Genomic DNA, 13,676 nt, shown 5'->3' on the forward strand with positions numbered 1-13,676 from the left:
ATACTGAGAGCGAATTTCAGTCTGACGCCATCATTTATTTACACTGCAGTTCAAAATCTTGAGGTTATAAGATTTCTTTTATAAAAGAAATTAATTCTTTCATCAAGGATGCATTAAATTGATCAAAAGTGACAGTAAAGACATTTATAATGTGAAAATACACTGCCGGCCAAAGAAAAAGTAGCTGTTTGAATTTAAATAGGCTTATGCTTAAGAGTCTACTAATGACTAGATCATTATTGCAGTGATTATTATGTTTCTAGCATGTTACATGTTTGGCAACAGTTCTTTTAACCCTAATTGATGGAGTGTGTAGCTTTTCATTTCTTAAACAAACATGTAGAAAGACACATCATGGCCATATTCCAAGATGACAAAGCCAAGATTTATCAGGCTCAAATTGTGAAAGAATGGTTCAGAGAGCATGAATCATTTTCACACACGGATTGGCACCTCTGAGTCCAGACCTTAATTTCATTGAAAGTCTTTGGGATGTGCTGGAGGAGACTTTGTAAAGAGCTCACCTCTTGCATTGTCAATACAAGATCTTGACCAAAAATCAATGCACCTCTTGATGGAAATACCATCACAACATTTATTTCCATCAAGTCTCCTCCAGCACATCCCAAAGACTTTCAATGAATTTAAGGTCTGTGCCAATCCCTGCTGAAGAATCCAGCTAAAACCAGCCTAAAGGCTGGTTCACACTGTGCAATTTTGGCCACGATTTGGTTGTCTGAGACAAATTTTGGAAATCCTAAAAGATTCCTATAATCCTAGCCTAAAACCTGTAGTCTTTGATCGCTAGTTTGACATGTTCACAGACAGCCGGTTAATGACTGTTGCGATCAAATTTGACCTCCGACGAAATTCTGGCAGTGTCAGAAGATTTGGTGCACAGTCCTGCAGTGTGACTTCTCCTACGACAAATGTCAAATTTGTCTTTGTTTATTATCAAAATTAATGATACATTTGTCTTTATTATCCACCATTTCAGTCCCGTGTGTAACGCAGCTCACTGTCATCGAACGTGTGGGTTGATGATGTAAAACTCAGACAAGTTTTCATGTGCACGTCCGTTTTTAACGCATCTTGCCTGTCGTACAGTCTGACATAATTGACGGCTGAGATCCCACAGTGTGACACGAGGATCATGTTCGTACAGTCTGACAAGCAACCATCGTAAAGGACTATTATAAATCGCACAGTGTGCACCCGGCTTAAGCTGGTGTTCAGGTGGTTTAAGCTGGTCTCCCAGCCTCTCAGTCTCCTAGCTAACCAAAACCCCTCTAATACCAGCTATGATCCGGCTGTGAGACTAAGTTGGTCAGGCTGGTTTTAGCTGGTTTTTCAGCTGGGAATTCATGTGTGAAAATGATTCTTCATGTTCTCTGAACCATTCTTTCACAATTTGAGCCCAATTAATCTTGACATTGTTATCCTGGAGTATGGTCATGGTTAAACTGTTCAACTGTTGACAAACATGTAACATGCTAGAAACATAATAATCACTGTAATAATGATCCAGTCATAAACTCTCAAGCATTTGCATATTTAAATCCAAACGGTGACTTTTTTGGCTGGGCAGTGTAGATTTCTATTTCAAATAAATGCTGTTCTTTTGATCTTTCTATTCGTCAAAGAATCCTGAAGAATAAAATGTATCAGTTTCCACAAAACTCTGAAGCAGCACAACTGTTTTCAACATTGATAATAATCATAAATGTTTCTTGAGCAGCAAATCATCATATCAGAATGATTTCTGAAGGATCATGTGACACTGAAGACTGGAGTAATGATGCTGAAAATTCAGCTTTGGTCACAGGAATAAATTACACTTTACTATATATTCACATAGAAAACAGCTGATTTACATTAGAATAATATTTCACTGTTTTACTGTATTTTTAATCAAATAAATGCAGCTGGTGAGCAGAAGAGACTCTTTCAGAAACATTATAACATCTTACCGACCCCAAACTTTTATTTTTAGTTCAGTGTAACAGACTGGCATCTACTCTTTAAGGGATGTTGGATGGACGTGTTTTAGGTGTTTTGGACATATTTGCTTTATTTTCAGAATAACTGGCAAGTTTGACCTTTAATGTACATGTAAAGCCCAAAGAGACTCATTTGAGACTGAAGCGTCACTGTTGAGACAAACATGAGTCTCCTGAGACACAATTACTGAAACCATCCCAAACAGACTCGCTCAGATCAACACGAGAGTCTCAGGATCAGATCTCAGATCTACAGTGAATCATGGACTTCAGTGGAAGCTGGAAACTGTGTGAACAGGAGAATGCAGAGGCGTTCCTCAGAGCCATCTGTGAGTTATACACGTATAATGTTTATTTAATGCATTCGCTTTCAGTATACTATGCCAGTTTTTTGATTTTCTTGTAAATTGAAAGTTTCTAGAAATGTTGTGAAATAAAATTGTTTTTGTGAGCACAGCAGTTCCAGAGATTTACATTAAAATGATGAAAGAAGTGAAACCTCTGACAACGATTCAGCAAAACGGAGATGAATTCAGCATCTGTGTGAAAACTCCCCTCAGGAGCAACACAAACACCTTCACCATCGGCACCGAGGCCGAGTTCAACACCATGGACGGCAATAAGATCAAGGTGATCCATTCAAGTGTGAAGAAGATTAACACTTAAACAGTTATTACTTTTATAAAGCGGCGATAACAGCAAAGTGACAAAATACACCACAGTTTAAATATATATTCAAGCGAAAAATAATTGGAAGAAAAAGTAGTTAATTAGTCTGTAGAGAGTCTGTAGAACTCTGTCTGTGGTTACCGAGCAACGAGTGTGTGTGTGTGTGTGTGTGTGTGTGTGTGTGTGTGTGTGTGTGTGTGTGTGTGTGTGTGTGTGCAGGTATAATACAGACACTGTGTGTTCATACAGCTGTATCGCAGCCATATCATCAGATCTTATAACGAGTTCCTTTGGTTTCAGGCAACAGCTCGACTCGTCGATGGAAAGATTGTGATTGAATCGGATAAATTCACACACGTGAGGGAGATCCAGGGCGAGGAGATGATCGAGGTCAGGTGACAATCATTCACTCATGTATGTCAGCACAGAGATGATGTCATTTCTCTTTTCTTTCTGGTTTCAGACACTCACAGCTGGAAGTGCGACTCTCATCCGGAGGAGCCGGCGCGTTTAACAGTTCAATAATGGATGTTAAACTTTTAATCTTTAAATTTTTTTTTATCTTTTTACTGTCTGATATGCAGTGAGATCCAGGCAGATGAAGACGTTGATGAAACATTTTATTTTGTTGAATGAAGAAAATAAAAATTAAATAAAGTAATAATCAATAAAGAATAAATGATAACCTACTTTGAATAATTGAGTATTGAGTACATTGTTGAAATAAAATTAACTTGAGTCTAACAACAAGTCTAAAGTCACACACACACACACACACACATAGCCTATAAGTGTAAGAAAAACTTGCATTCCCCCTAAAGGTCTGTTTCGGTCTGATGGAGTGATTTATTATGTGACAGTGATATATTTATTTATATTTATTGTTAGGAGGGTCGTGACTGTTGCATGATAGACTCAAATAGATAAACGAAGCATGGTTTTAACACCTTTGGAACAAAATATAGCGAAGTTTACCCTTTTCTAATATCTAACGTAAATTTCATTGCTGGAAATATACCGTGAATCACAAATTCTGAGAAACACCGTCGCTCGTGCAGTATTTGGAAAACTCAACTACCAAAATATCTCTTGACATATAGGAATATTTGAATATAACAGGCCTATTCTTGAATAACACTACATAAATAAGATGAAATAGAGTAAACGATAATCAGAAATGAGTAACATGATGAGTAAATACATGAATATATGATAAAGAATACATGGATAAATGAATATAAAGATAAAATTGATAGCCATTAATCATAAATGGATAATATGAATATAAATAATATGAATAAAGAAATTATGATAAACATTGACCATTTGGATACATAACTGACACAACAGTAAATGTTTGAGAAAAAATAATTTAATATAAAAAACGTTCTTCTAGAGATTGAAATAGGCTAAGTTTGTGTGCTTTATTTTTCTTTCTGACCTTTAATTAAAAAAATAATTGACCTCATCAGTTTGTTTACAGTGTTGAGGAAAGTTACTTTTAAAAGTAATGCAATACAATTTTGTGTTAGTTACTTTTAATGGAAAGCTTGATTGTTTGATTTTTTAATAATAAATAAAAACTTTCACACCAAAAGTGAAATGAATAAGCCTTCTGCAGAAGAACAGGACGCAAGAGAAGAAAGTTCCACAATCTTATTTTAGCAATAAAATCAAAAATTAAATGTGCTTATTTTTTGCTTATTGGGTTAGGTTAAAAGTGAAGACATTGGTTAATAAGTAAGGAATAATTGACAACGGGCCGTTGAATTCTTAGATAATAATGCACACCTGAGGTGGTAATGCGGACACGACGCGAAGCGGAGTATAAGCAGACACAATAAAACGCATTTTGTGGCAAAAGCCATACAATAATTTGTCGTTTTCATCCTATTGTTTACTATATTTATTTGCTTTGTCAGTGTCGTTGTGGATTTTGTTTCTTTTGCAGTTGTAGGCTGTAGGACCTTTTGAAATAACCGAAATCATTTGGTGAAGTGCGATCGATCAAGACCTGCTAGACCTACTTTAGCCGTGTGTTTCCATGAAAATAACTGCACACCTTAGAACGTTGGTCAACCAATCAGATTCGAGCACTCAACAGCCCCGTAGTATAAAGTGAGATTAAATACATGTAGGTCCAGTTTCACAGACAGGGCTTAGACTAAACCAGGATTAGGCCGTAGATCACTTTGGACATTTAAGCTTTTATAAACTTACCCTAGAAAAAAATAACTTTACTGGTGTGAATCTTGAGACAAAACAATGGCACTGACATATTTTAAGATATGCTTTCAGTTAAAACAGCTCAAACATGCATTTTAGTCTGGGACTAGACTTAGGCCTCATCTGTAAAACCGTATATTTGTGTAATTTAATATATTTAATTATTGCAGGTTTATGTAATATTCTGAGTTTGCATTTCACTGTTTTCAGACATTGTGAGGAATACTGTATCTGTGTTTGTGTAAGTGAGATGAGTAAATGTATGTTCACAATAACCATCATGTTCACACACAACCGTAACTATAACAGCTTCGGCTCTCACGATTCTCCCAACATGAGGACAGGACAGCGGTCAGTCAGCACATGGGAAAACAAACTAACTTACATTCATTATTTGAAAAAATAATATTTTTTTGTAAATATAAAATTAATGCATTACTTTACTCATTACTTGAAAAAAGTAATCTGATTATGTAACTTGTGTTACTTGTAATGCGTTACCCTAACACTGTTAAAATATATTGCATAATAATGTTCAAAGACATCAACTGCCAGAATAATTCTGATCAGTGTTTCACGGGTCAGAGAACGAGCGATCAGAGCTTTTCTGTTTTACCTTTCATCCAAACTGTGAAAACAGCCAAAACATATTTCAAATCTTTTGTGTTTTTACGAGCTTTTGTAGTCACAGTTATCTTCAAATGGACAGCATTTGATGTTTGAACTGTTGTCCTGCTTTATTTATATTTCCTGAAAATCTGTATAGATATATGTAAAAGGTAATTAAGATGTAATCTAATAATGATTTGTAGATTATGCCAATGTCCAGGAATTTTTCTATACTTCATTTTATTATTGTGGTACAATATCAGTCTTTCATGACGTTGTACTAAACAAGTTTGTGTGTAGTACTGGAGTGTGTCTGTAGGGGGCGCTGCAGGAGTTTCGGGTGATTGAAGCGCAGCTGCTGTTTTCAGGCCTCGATGCTGCTGAAGCTAAAGGGACACGGAACCGCGTGGAGTGGGGAAGAATTTAACCAGTAATCATTCTTGAAAGTGAATTATAATTGTCGGTAATAAGCATAAAAGACTTTAATTATTAATATAATGTCTCGGTACATGAGACCGCCGAACAGCTCACTGTTTGTCCGAAATATATCCGACGAGTCCCGGTAAGTGAAACTTTTCCATTTACGCTTTTATAAGACTTAACATTGCAGTACATTTTCATTAATTAAGCTGATATCTGGTTAAACACGTTATTGCTTTAATTTATATACTGCATTTCTGATGCGTAACAGTGCGTGTTTGAGAAGGGTTTATTGTGGTTGGCGCGTGAATGTTGGCGTGTGCGCGCACAGCTCACGCGCATTGTTGTTATTTATTATTATTATTATTATTATTATTATTATCGTCATTATTATCCGCAGTTAGTCCTGTGCATCTTTACAAATATCTGTTTTCTCTTCTCACGGACTGTGATTATGTTTGATAACTGTATTTAACAATTATATGGTCGAGATGAACTGCTGTGAACAGATTTATCAGGCTGATATTCTGATGTTAAAGCTTAGACATGTATCCGTGCCTCTGCAATAATGGGTGAAAGTTTGTTCCTGATCATTAACTGATGAAGCACATGATCAAAAACAGGATAAAACTCGTTAAATCACTGTTTCTTTACTTCATATCCTGAAAACTTTTCTTTATCTGGGGTTTAGAAGGAATATTCTGGGACAGTATTTGTGGCATAATGTTGATAAACACAAAAATAATTTTTCACTTTTCCCTTCTTTTTTCTTTAGTTTGAAGTGAATGGGTCAATATCAGTATTACAGCAGTGTGGAAAAACACAAACACTTTTATTAACTTATTTTCTGCCATGACAAGCCGATGCCGTAAACCCTAAAGAAGAATGAATGAAAGTGCGTTCATAAAATAACGCTTCTGCTCTGAAATCCTCCAGAAACGGCCCTATTTCAAGTGTCTCGGCATAATCTTGATTTTTGCCTTTTTCTTTAAGAAAACGAGGGAAGAGCTAAAATGCAGTTTTTGTGTTGATCAACAATATACCGCCTCAAAGCTGAGCTTTAAACAGTGTGTGTGTGTGTGTGTGACGGCGGTAAGTACGTCCTCTCAGCTCGAGGTCGGTTGCTTTGATAATCGAGCACTTTCACAAAGCAAGATCAAACGTGTTATTTCCCGGTGTTCAGGCCAGAGGACCTGCGCCGAGAGTTCGGCCGATACGGGCCCATTGCCGACGTCTACATTCCCCTAGACTTCTATTCACGCCGACCAAGAGGATTTGCGTACATTCAATATCCTTTTCAGCCAGTCTCGAGCTGCAGCATGTGTGTGTTCGGTCTTCTCTCCGCAGGGCTCGAGGTGTGACGCGCTCCACGCTCCAGTCTAACCCTTATTTCTCTGTTGTCGCCCCAGACTGTGTAAAGGCGTCCAGTCGTGGAGCCCGGCACAAAGACAGAGTTAACAGACCCGTGTAGAGTAGGACTAAAGGCCAAGCCGCCATCAGCACACAAGAAAGAAAGATCGATCGATCGCTACTTACAGAGAGGCAAAGTGTGAAACCAAAAGAAACCAAAAATTAAAGCTCGAAGAGACAGAGGAAAAGAGGAGAAGAAAGAGGAGGAGTGACAGAGAGAAAACAAAGTGCAGACATTATGGGCAGAGACGAGCGGCGGCTCCAGGTCTTCTTGGCGCCATTTTAAAGAGCTTAAAGATCAAGGTAAAGGTAACATCACGTATCCTCCATCATTCAGGACCTCCTTCTCCATGTTTGCACACAGTGTGTTTCTGAATGTGTGTGTGTGTGTGAGAAGAGCTGAAATGAAGGCGCTCATCTGTTAGATGTCATGTTGAGTTTGATCAGCCTCCTGTAGTGTGTACTGTGCAGTTAGAGCCCTTAATAGCGCAGCACGTTTGAAGATGTCCGTGACGCGGAGGACGCCCTGCACAACCTGGACCGGAAGTGGGTGTGCGGACGGCAAATCGAGATCCAGTTCGCTCAGGGAGATCGCAAGAGTAAGTTTTGATTGCGTTTGCTCCATCTGAGATGAAAGCGTTTGTTTGGAGAAGCGTGACGAACGTCCTCTTGTTGTGTTTCTCAGCGCCCGGTCAAATGAAGTCCAAGGAGCGCCAGTCCCCGCGCAGCCACTCGCGATACGACGACTTCGATCGGGACGGCCGGCGCAGACGCTCGCGCAGTCGCAGCCACGATCGACGCAGATCACGGAGCCCGTCCTACGAGAGGCGCCGCCGACGCTCGGACAGTCCCAGAGAGTGAGTGACCGTCTCCCGTGATCTCTCTGTCCAGAATCGTGTCTCTGATGACGCTGACTGTGTTTTTCCCATCAGATCCAGAGGAAGGCCACACAGCAGACGCAGCCGCAGTCGAGAACACGACAGGTAAGAGTTCAGAACGAACGCTGCTGTGTTTGATTGAGGTTACTGATGCTGACTTATTATCTGTTCAGCGCGTTTCACAGATCAGAAAGGGTCGTTTTGTTTCTAATGCCTCAGTGCTTCAGGGCTGGACGGCAGACGACTGTATGATTCAGTTGCTGCTCGCTCTGTTAGGACGAGTGTTGAGGGTAACGCATCGCAAGTAACTTGAGTTACGTAATCAGATTGCTTTTTCAAGTACGACAAAATATCAGTTTCCTGTACAGCACTTGTTGTTTTGAAATGTGCTTTATAAATCCATAAACGAAACTTTGTTAAAAATGTTACTTTTTGAATAATTAACGCAAGTTACTTTTTCACATTTTTCTCTCCTGTCCTCATGTTGAATCGTGAGCAGAGGCCATTATGGTTACGGTTAGGGATGGGTACTGAAACCCGGTATTAAATTGGTCCCGGGGCTAAATTTTGAAAGACCGGTGTATCGATAAGCTCTGACGTTAACGGTTCTGCTATCGGTACTGGAGAAATGATGAAGAAAATACACATACATTATTGCTATATAGACATTATCTTATAACTCTATCGCGCCAGAGTCGCCAGCTGTATGCAATAATATTAGGACATTTGTCTATGATGCATATTTGCTTTCGCAATCCAGAAGAGAGATCACGCTTACGCGCTCAGGAGCGACAGCGCGCGCAGCCGCTCGCAACATGAAAGCCCTGTTTGGAGAACTAAACGTCTGCTTACACTTTATGCCTGTGATATTAGGACTTCCAAGGATCAGAACGAAGATATCTGAGGTAAAACTATTAAAAACTATCCACGTTTCGTCTAGCGCACTAGTCTAGGGTTAGGGTTAGGGTTCCTCAGGATGAATTGTGTGCGCGCGCTCCAAAACGGATCGCAAATAGATAAACAAATTGCACGTCCAAATGATCAAATACAAACTAAAATGTGTTAAAATGACCTGATTGGAGCGTGTTTAGCTACTTAAACGCAGTTTATATTGTAAGTGTACATGAACAGCTGGGAGAAAATCCAATGTGTGTTAATATCTATTGTCTTAAAGTGACAGCAGTCACCTTCTGACGATTATACCATCAGTGTTAATCAAACAACTAAATGCAATGAGAAAATCACTCACAGCTCTTCATCTGAATATAGTTAGCTTTAATAAGCATTAATCTATTAATTTATACTGTGAAAACCATGCAGTGTTATTTTACATTTGGTTACTTTACTTAGATTTCTTTTATAGGCTAGGCCTATATTACTTACCTGAACACATGAACAAATGAAAGCACTTTATTTCATTTGTATCTTTGTTTTATTGTATTTGTCAGTTTGATTTACTTTGTTTCTTTGTTCATGTTCTTACTGTATCTTATATAAAACACCAAAAATGCCGGACACTATATAATATAAAGCAAAGTTAATTCAGCTCTCTCTCTCTCTCTCTCTCTCTCTATGGGTACCTTAATGATACCCATCCCTAGTTACGGTTGTGTGTGAACATGATGTTATTGTAGTTCGACTAAATGTGAACATGCATTTACTCATCTCGCTTTCAATGCTAACATTCAGTATTCCTCAAAATGAATAAAAACAGTGAAATGCAATCTCAATTTTACACAAACCTGTAATAATTAACTACATTAAATTACACAAATATACATTCCCCTGGTTTCACAGACAAGGTTTAGGCTAGTCCTAGACTAAAATGCATGTTTGAGCTGTTTTAACTGAAAGCAACTTCTACTGACATATCTTAAAATATATAAATGTCATTGTTTTGTGTCAAGATGAACACCAGTAATGTTTTTATCTAGGGTACGTTACCTTAATTGAACTAATGCCTAACCCTGGTTTAGTCTAAGCCCTGTCTGTGAAACTGGACCTTTATGTGTTTAATCTCAATCAATGTCTTTGCTGCTAACGTTCAGTGATCTAATTCAACCATGCTAATAAGCAAAACTTACTTTATATTAGATTTGGAAATAAGAGTTTTGAACTTCCTCTTCCTGTATCTTTCTTCTTTAATCCAGAATGGCAGCACAGCTAAAAGGTTTGTTTGTGTGGCGCCCTCTACTGTATAGGAGGAAATATGCATTTCCTTCAGCCTGAGGCTTATTCATTTCACTCTTGTCAGGGCCTTAACATTTGCCAAAAATAGCACTTTTTTTTGTTATTAAAAAACAAACAAGCAAGCCCACCCCAGGTGAGAAAAAGTAATGTAACGCATTACTTTTCATAAAAAGTAACTAACACAATTGGTTACTTTTTTAGGGAGTAATGCAATATTGTAATGCATTACTTTTAAAAGTAACTTTCCTCCAACACTGGTTAGGACAGCAGATCAGATTTTGCGGGACACAATAAAGATACATTTACTACTGTTAGACTATGTAAATATTGATTTGTTACATGTTTTAAATCCCAATAAGCTTTGGTAATTGTGACTGGGGTCATGGAGGGAGTGGGCGATACTCGGGTAGACTGGATAAACCGCTGGAAATAAATTAAATTATAAATCACTGTAAGGGTTTTTTTTTTATGTAAATAATTGGTCAAATATCAATGTTGGAAAGTCTTTAAAGGGTTAGTTCACCCAACAAATGAAATTTCTGTCATTAATGACTCTCCCTCATGTCGTTCCACACCCGTAAGACCTTCGTTCATCTTCAGATCACAGAGATCCAAGAGTGTTTTTATACCCCATAGAAAGCAACGTAATTACCATTTTCAAGGTCCAGAAAAGTCCAGATTAGTCGATGTGACTGCAGTGGGTTAACCTTAATGTTATGAAGAGACGAGAATACTATTTGTGTGCAAAAACAAAACAAAAGTAACGACTAATTGCCTAAATTATTACATTATTTGCTGACTGCATTCTTTAAATTGTAATGTTGACATGCATTCTCTGTGAAGCTGCTTTGAAACGATATGTATCGTGAAAAGCGCTATACAAATAAATGTGAATTGAATTTATTCAACAATCTCTTCTCTCCCCGGTCAGTCCTACGCTGTTGACGCAGTAACACAGCGAAGCTTCTGTGTTTGTCAGAACACCGGCTCAGTATTGGGCAAAGCTGAACACATGATCAGCACGACGCATGTGTGTGATGCTGACGCAGGAGCCGGCCAATACTGTTCGGACATAAACACGGAAGCGTCTACTTTTATTCGTGTACACTTCAAATAACAAAACGTTGTACTTTTGTGAAATAAAGAAAACAAACAGGACGCACTTTCTGCCATCTCAGTCTTCCTGACCAGCTGCAAACATGAGAAATGCAGAGCTTGAAACGTCTACTTCTAAACGAACCAATTCAAATAAAAATCAAATACGCTCAGATTATGTAATCCACATGAAAGGCGTGTTACTGCAGAGATGAGAGGCAGCATCGTCAGCTTCATCTTTGCAGCCGACACTGACTCAAAAAACCCTAGTTTATTAATAAACCATTAAAATGTTATTTTATAATAATAAAATTTATATAAACTTGCTATTTTTCCAACACATTCATAATCATTACTTTTCCCAATGTTTTGTGGCAAGCTTTCTGTGCGCGGTTGAGTGCGGTTAATTCTTCTACCCCCCCCCACTATAAGTAATTAAATTAATATAAATGTGTGATTAGTCGACTAATGGGTGAAATGAATGAGTAGAAAAATCTTTAGTTGGGGCAGCTCTAATACATATTATTTAGTGTTTGAAGTTTGTCAGGTCGGTCTATTTCATTTGTGTCTTTGTTCTATTGTAGTTTTTTTATTTTTTTTTATTTTTATTTTTGCTTTAATTAGTTTTTGTTCTTATTTTATCTCTGACTTGTCTTCAGAGAGATTGAGAGATGCTAGTATTAGATTTTCTAATATTGAAATTAATGAGAATTTCAATGTTCTCAATGTTAATAAAAGCAAAAAATATGTATATCACTATATCTTATTTTATTGTTAAATAAAATGACTCAAATCGTGACAAGATTTTGGTCACAATCGCTGATCCCTAATAAATGCGATGCTCCCAGTTCCAGGAAACCCTGATTTAACTAATCCTGTTCAACTAATCCTGTGTTCTTCTCTGTACTTCATTTATACTGTTTCCTGTATTACAGAACAATCTGAAAAGTTTTGTGTTGCAGTTAGTGGATCAGTCACTTGTTACATTTCTGGTTTGTTTATAATTGGTAAAAGCAAGTTATTTCAAAACTATATTGCATTACGTTTCATGGAGTTGCTTTTTTTTTTTACTTCTAACAGCAGATTTTGGCACCAGTGATGATTTAGGTGGGCTTTATTAAAGATGGTGTTTAGATTGGATTTAATATTTGTAGTTATTTTAGGTTATATCATAGTGATTTGGCTCCAGCATCCCTGCGTTTAACTCTAATGCCGGAGGAGCTGACAGTAACTAACCATAACCATCAGGTTAACCCTGAATAAAGGGGAAATGAGGTGAAGCCCTGACTAACACTGATGTTGCAGGAGCAGAAACTGTTCCACTGCTGTTTAACAGTACCTGCCTCGATCAGTGGTGAGTGTCTGTTTGTTATAATGCAATATTCTAACGGTCATGTGATTCTGCAGGCACAGACCATCTGCCCGTGACCACCATCGCTCCCGTGTCGACGGACGTTCCCGCAGCCCCTCACACTCCAAGGCCCGGGGCGGGCGGAGAGAGTCGGACGGGGGTCGATCCCGCTCCAGGTCCAAATCCATCAGCCCACGGGAAGCCAGCGATTTCCACACGGAGAACCAGGATGCTGCTGTGGAGAAGACACACGCACGCTCCCCGTCACGCTCCCGTTCCCCTTCACGATCCCGCTCCCGGTCCCGCTCGCGCTCTTGGGCTGGACGCAAGTCCTGGGGCCATTAGAGAGGCGTAGGCCATACTTCTGAGTCGTCATTTGGTTGTTTTTTTTTTTTTTTTGTTTCATTTTGGTTTTGTGATTGAGGTGCAGTGTGAAATCGTATCGGCAGTCGTAAACCTGCCAGTTTCAGCTGTCTGTCTTTTAATAAGGAAAGAGAATCAACCTACTGCCTGTTTTAGCAAACATTCACAATGTCTGTTTATAGGCTGCAGAGTGTTAGCCAGCAATGTTCATACTAGCATTGAAGTATTCAGCGAAAGATGTCTTTGGGGTTTAGTTTACAAGCGCATTTGCGAGACTGTGCAGAATGAGAGATGTAAATGGCTTTCAATATTTTTGTATGAGATTTTTGTTTGTTGACCAGTAATGGCCATCCATTTAAAACGGTCTTCCATGAGTGTCTCGGATGTGTTTTTTACTTTTAAAATCTGCAGGCCTTTTACATGTAACCTCAAATTGAAATAAATTTCTTGTGCGTCAGTATGTTG

General features: G+C 38.4%; 2 protein-coding genes across 2 annotated transcripts; both read left to right on the forward strand.

Annotated features, from left to right (window-relative positions):
- The first annotated feature begins 1,991 nt into the window (after positions 1 to 1,991).
- On the forward strand, positions 1,992 to 3,365 carry fabp10b (fatty acid binding protein 10b, liver basic). The gene is made up of 4 exons (XM_048203480.1): positions 1,992 to 2,329; positions 2,458 to 2,630; positions 2,970 to 3,059; positions 3,133 to 3,365. The coding sequence occupies exons 1-4, from the start codon at positions 2,263 to 2,265 to the stop codon at positions 3,181 to 3,183; spliced, it is 381 nt and encodes a 126-aa protein (XP_048059437.1). The 5' UTR covers positions 1,992 to 2,262; the 3' UTR covers positions 3,184 to 3,365.
- A 2,458-nt stretch (positions 3,366 to 5,823) lies between these two features.
- On the forward strand, positions 5,824 to 13,671 carry srsf10b (serine and arginine rich splicing factor 10b). Its single transcript, XM_048203479.1, has 6 exons — positions 5,824 to 6,066; positions 7,108 to 7,212; positions 7,830 to 7,933; positions 8,020 to 8,191; positions 8,267 to 8,317; positions 12,905 to 13,671. The coding sequence occupies exons 1-6, from the start codon at positions 6,002 to 6,004 to the stop codon at positions 13,191 to 13,193; spliced, it is 786 nt and encodes a 261-aa protein (XP_048059436.1). The 5' UTR covers positions 5,824 to 6,001; the 3' UTR covers positions 13,194 to 13,671.
- Positions 13,672 to 13,676: the final 5 nt, after the last annotated feature.

Source organism: Megalobrama amblycephala, linkage group LG9 (assembly GCF_018812025.1).
Source record: "Megalobrama amblycephala isolate DHTTF-2021 linkage group LG9, ASM1881202v1, whole genome shotgun sequence".
Classification (NCBI taxonomy): domain Eukaryota; kingdom Metazoa; phylum Chordata; class Actinopteri; order Cypriniformes; family Xenocyprididae; genus Megalobrama; species Megalobrama amblycephala.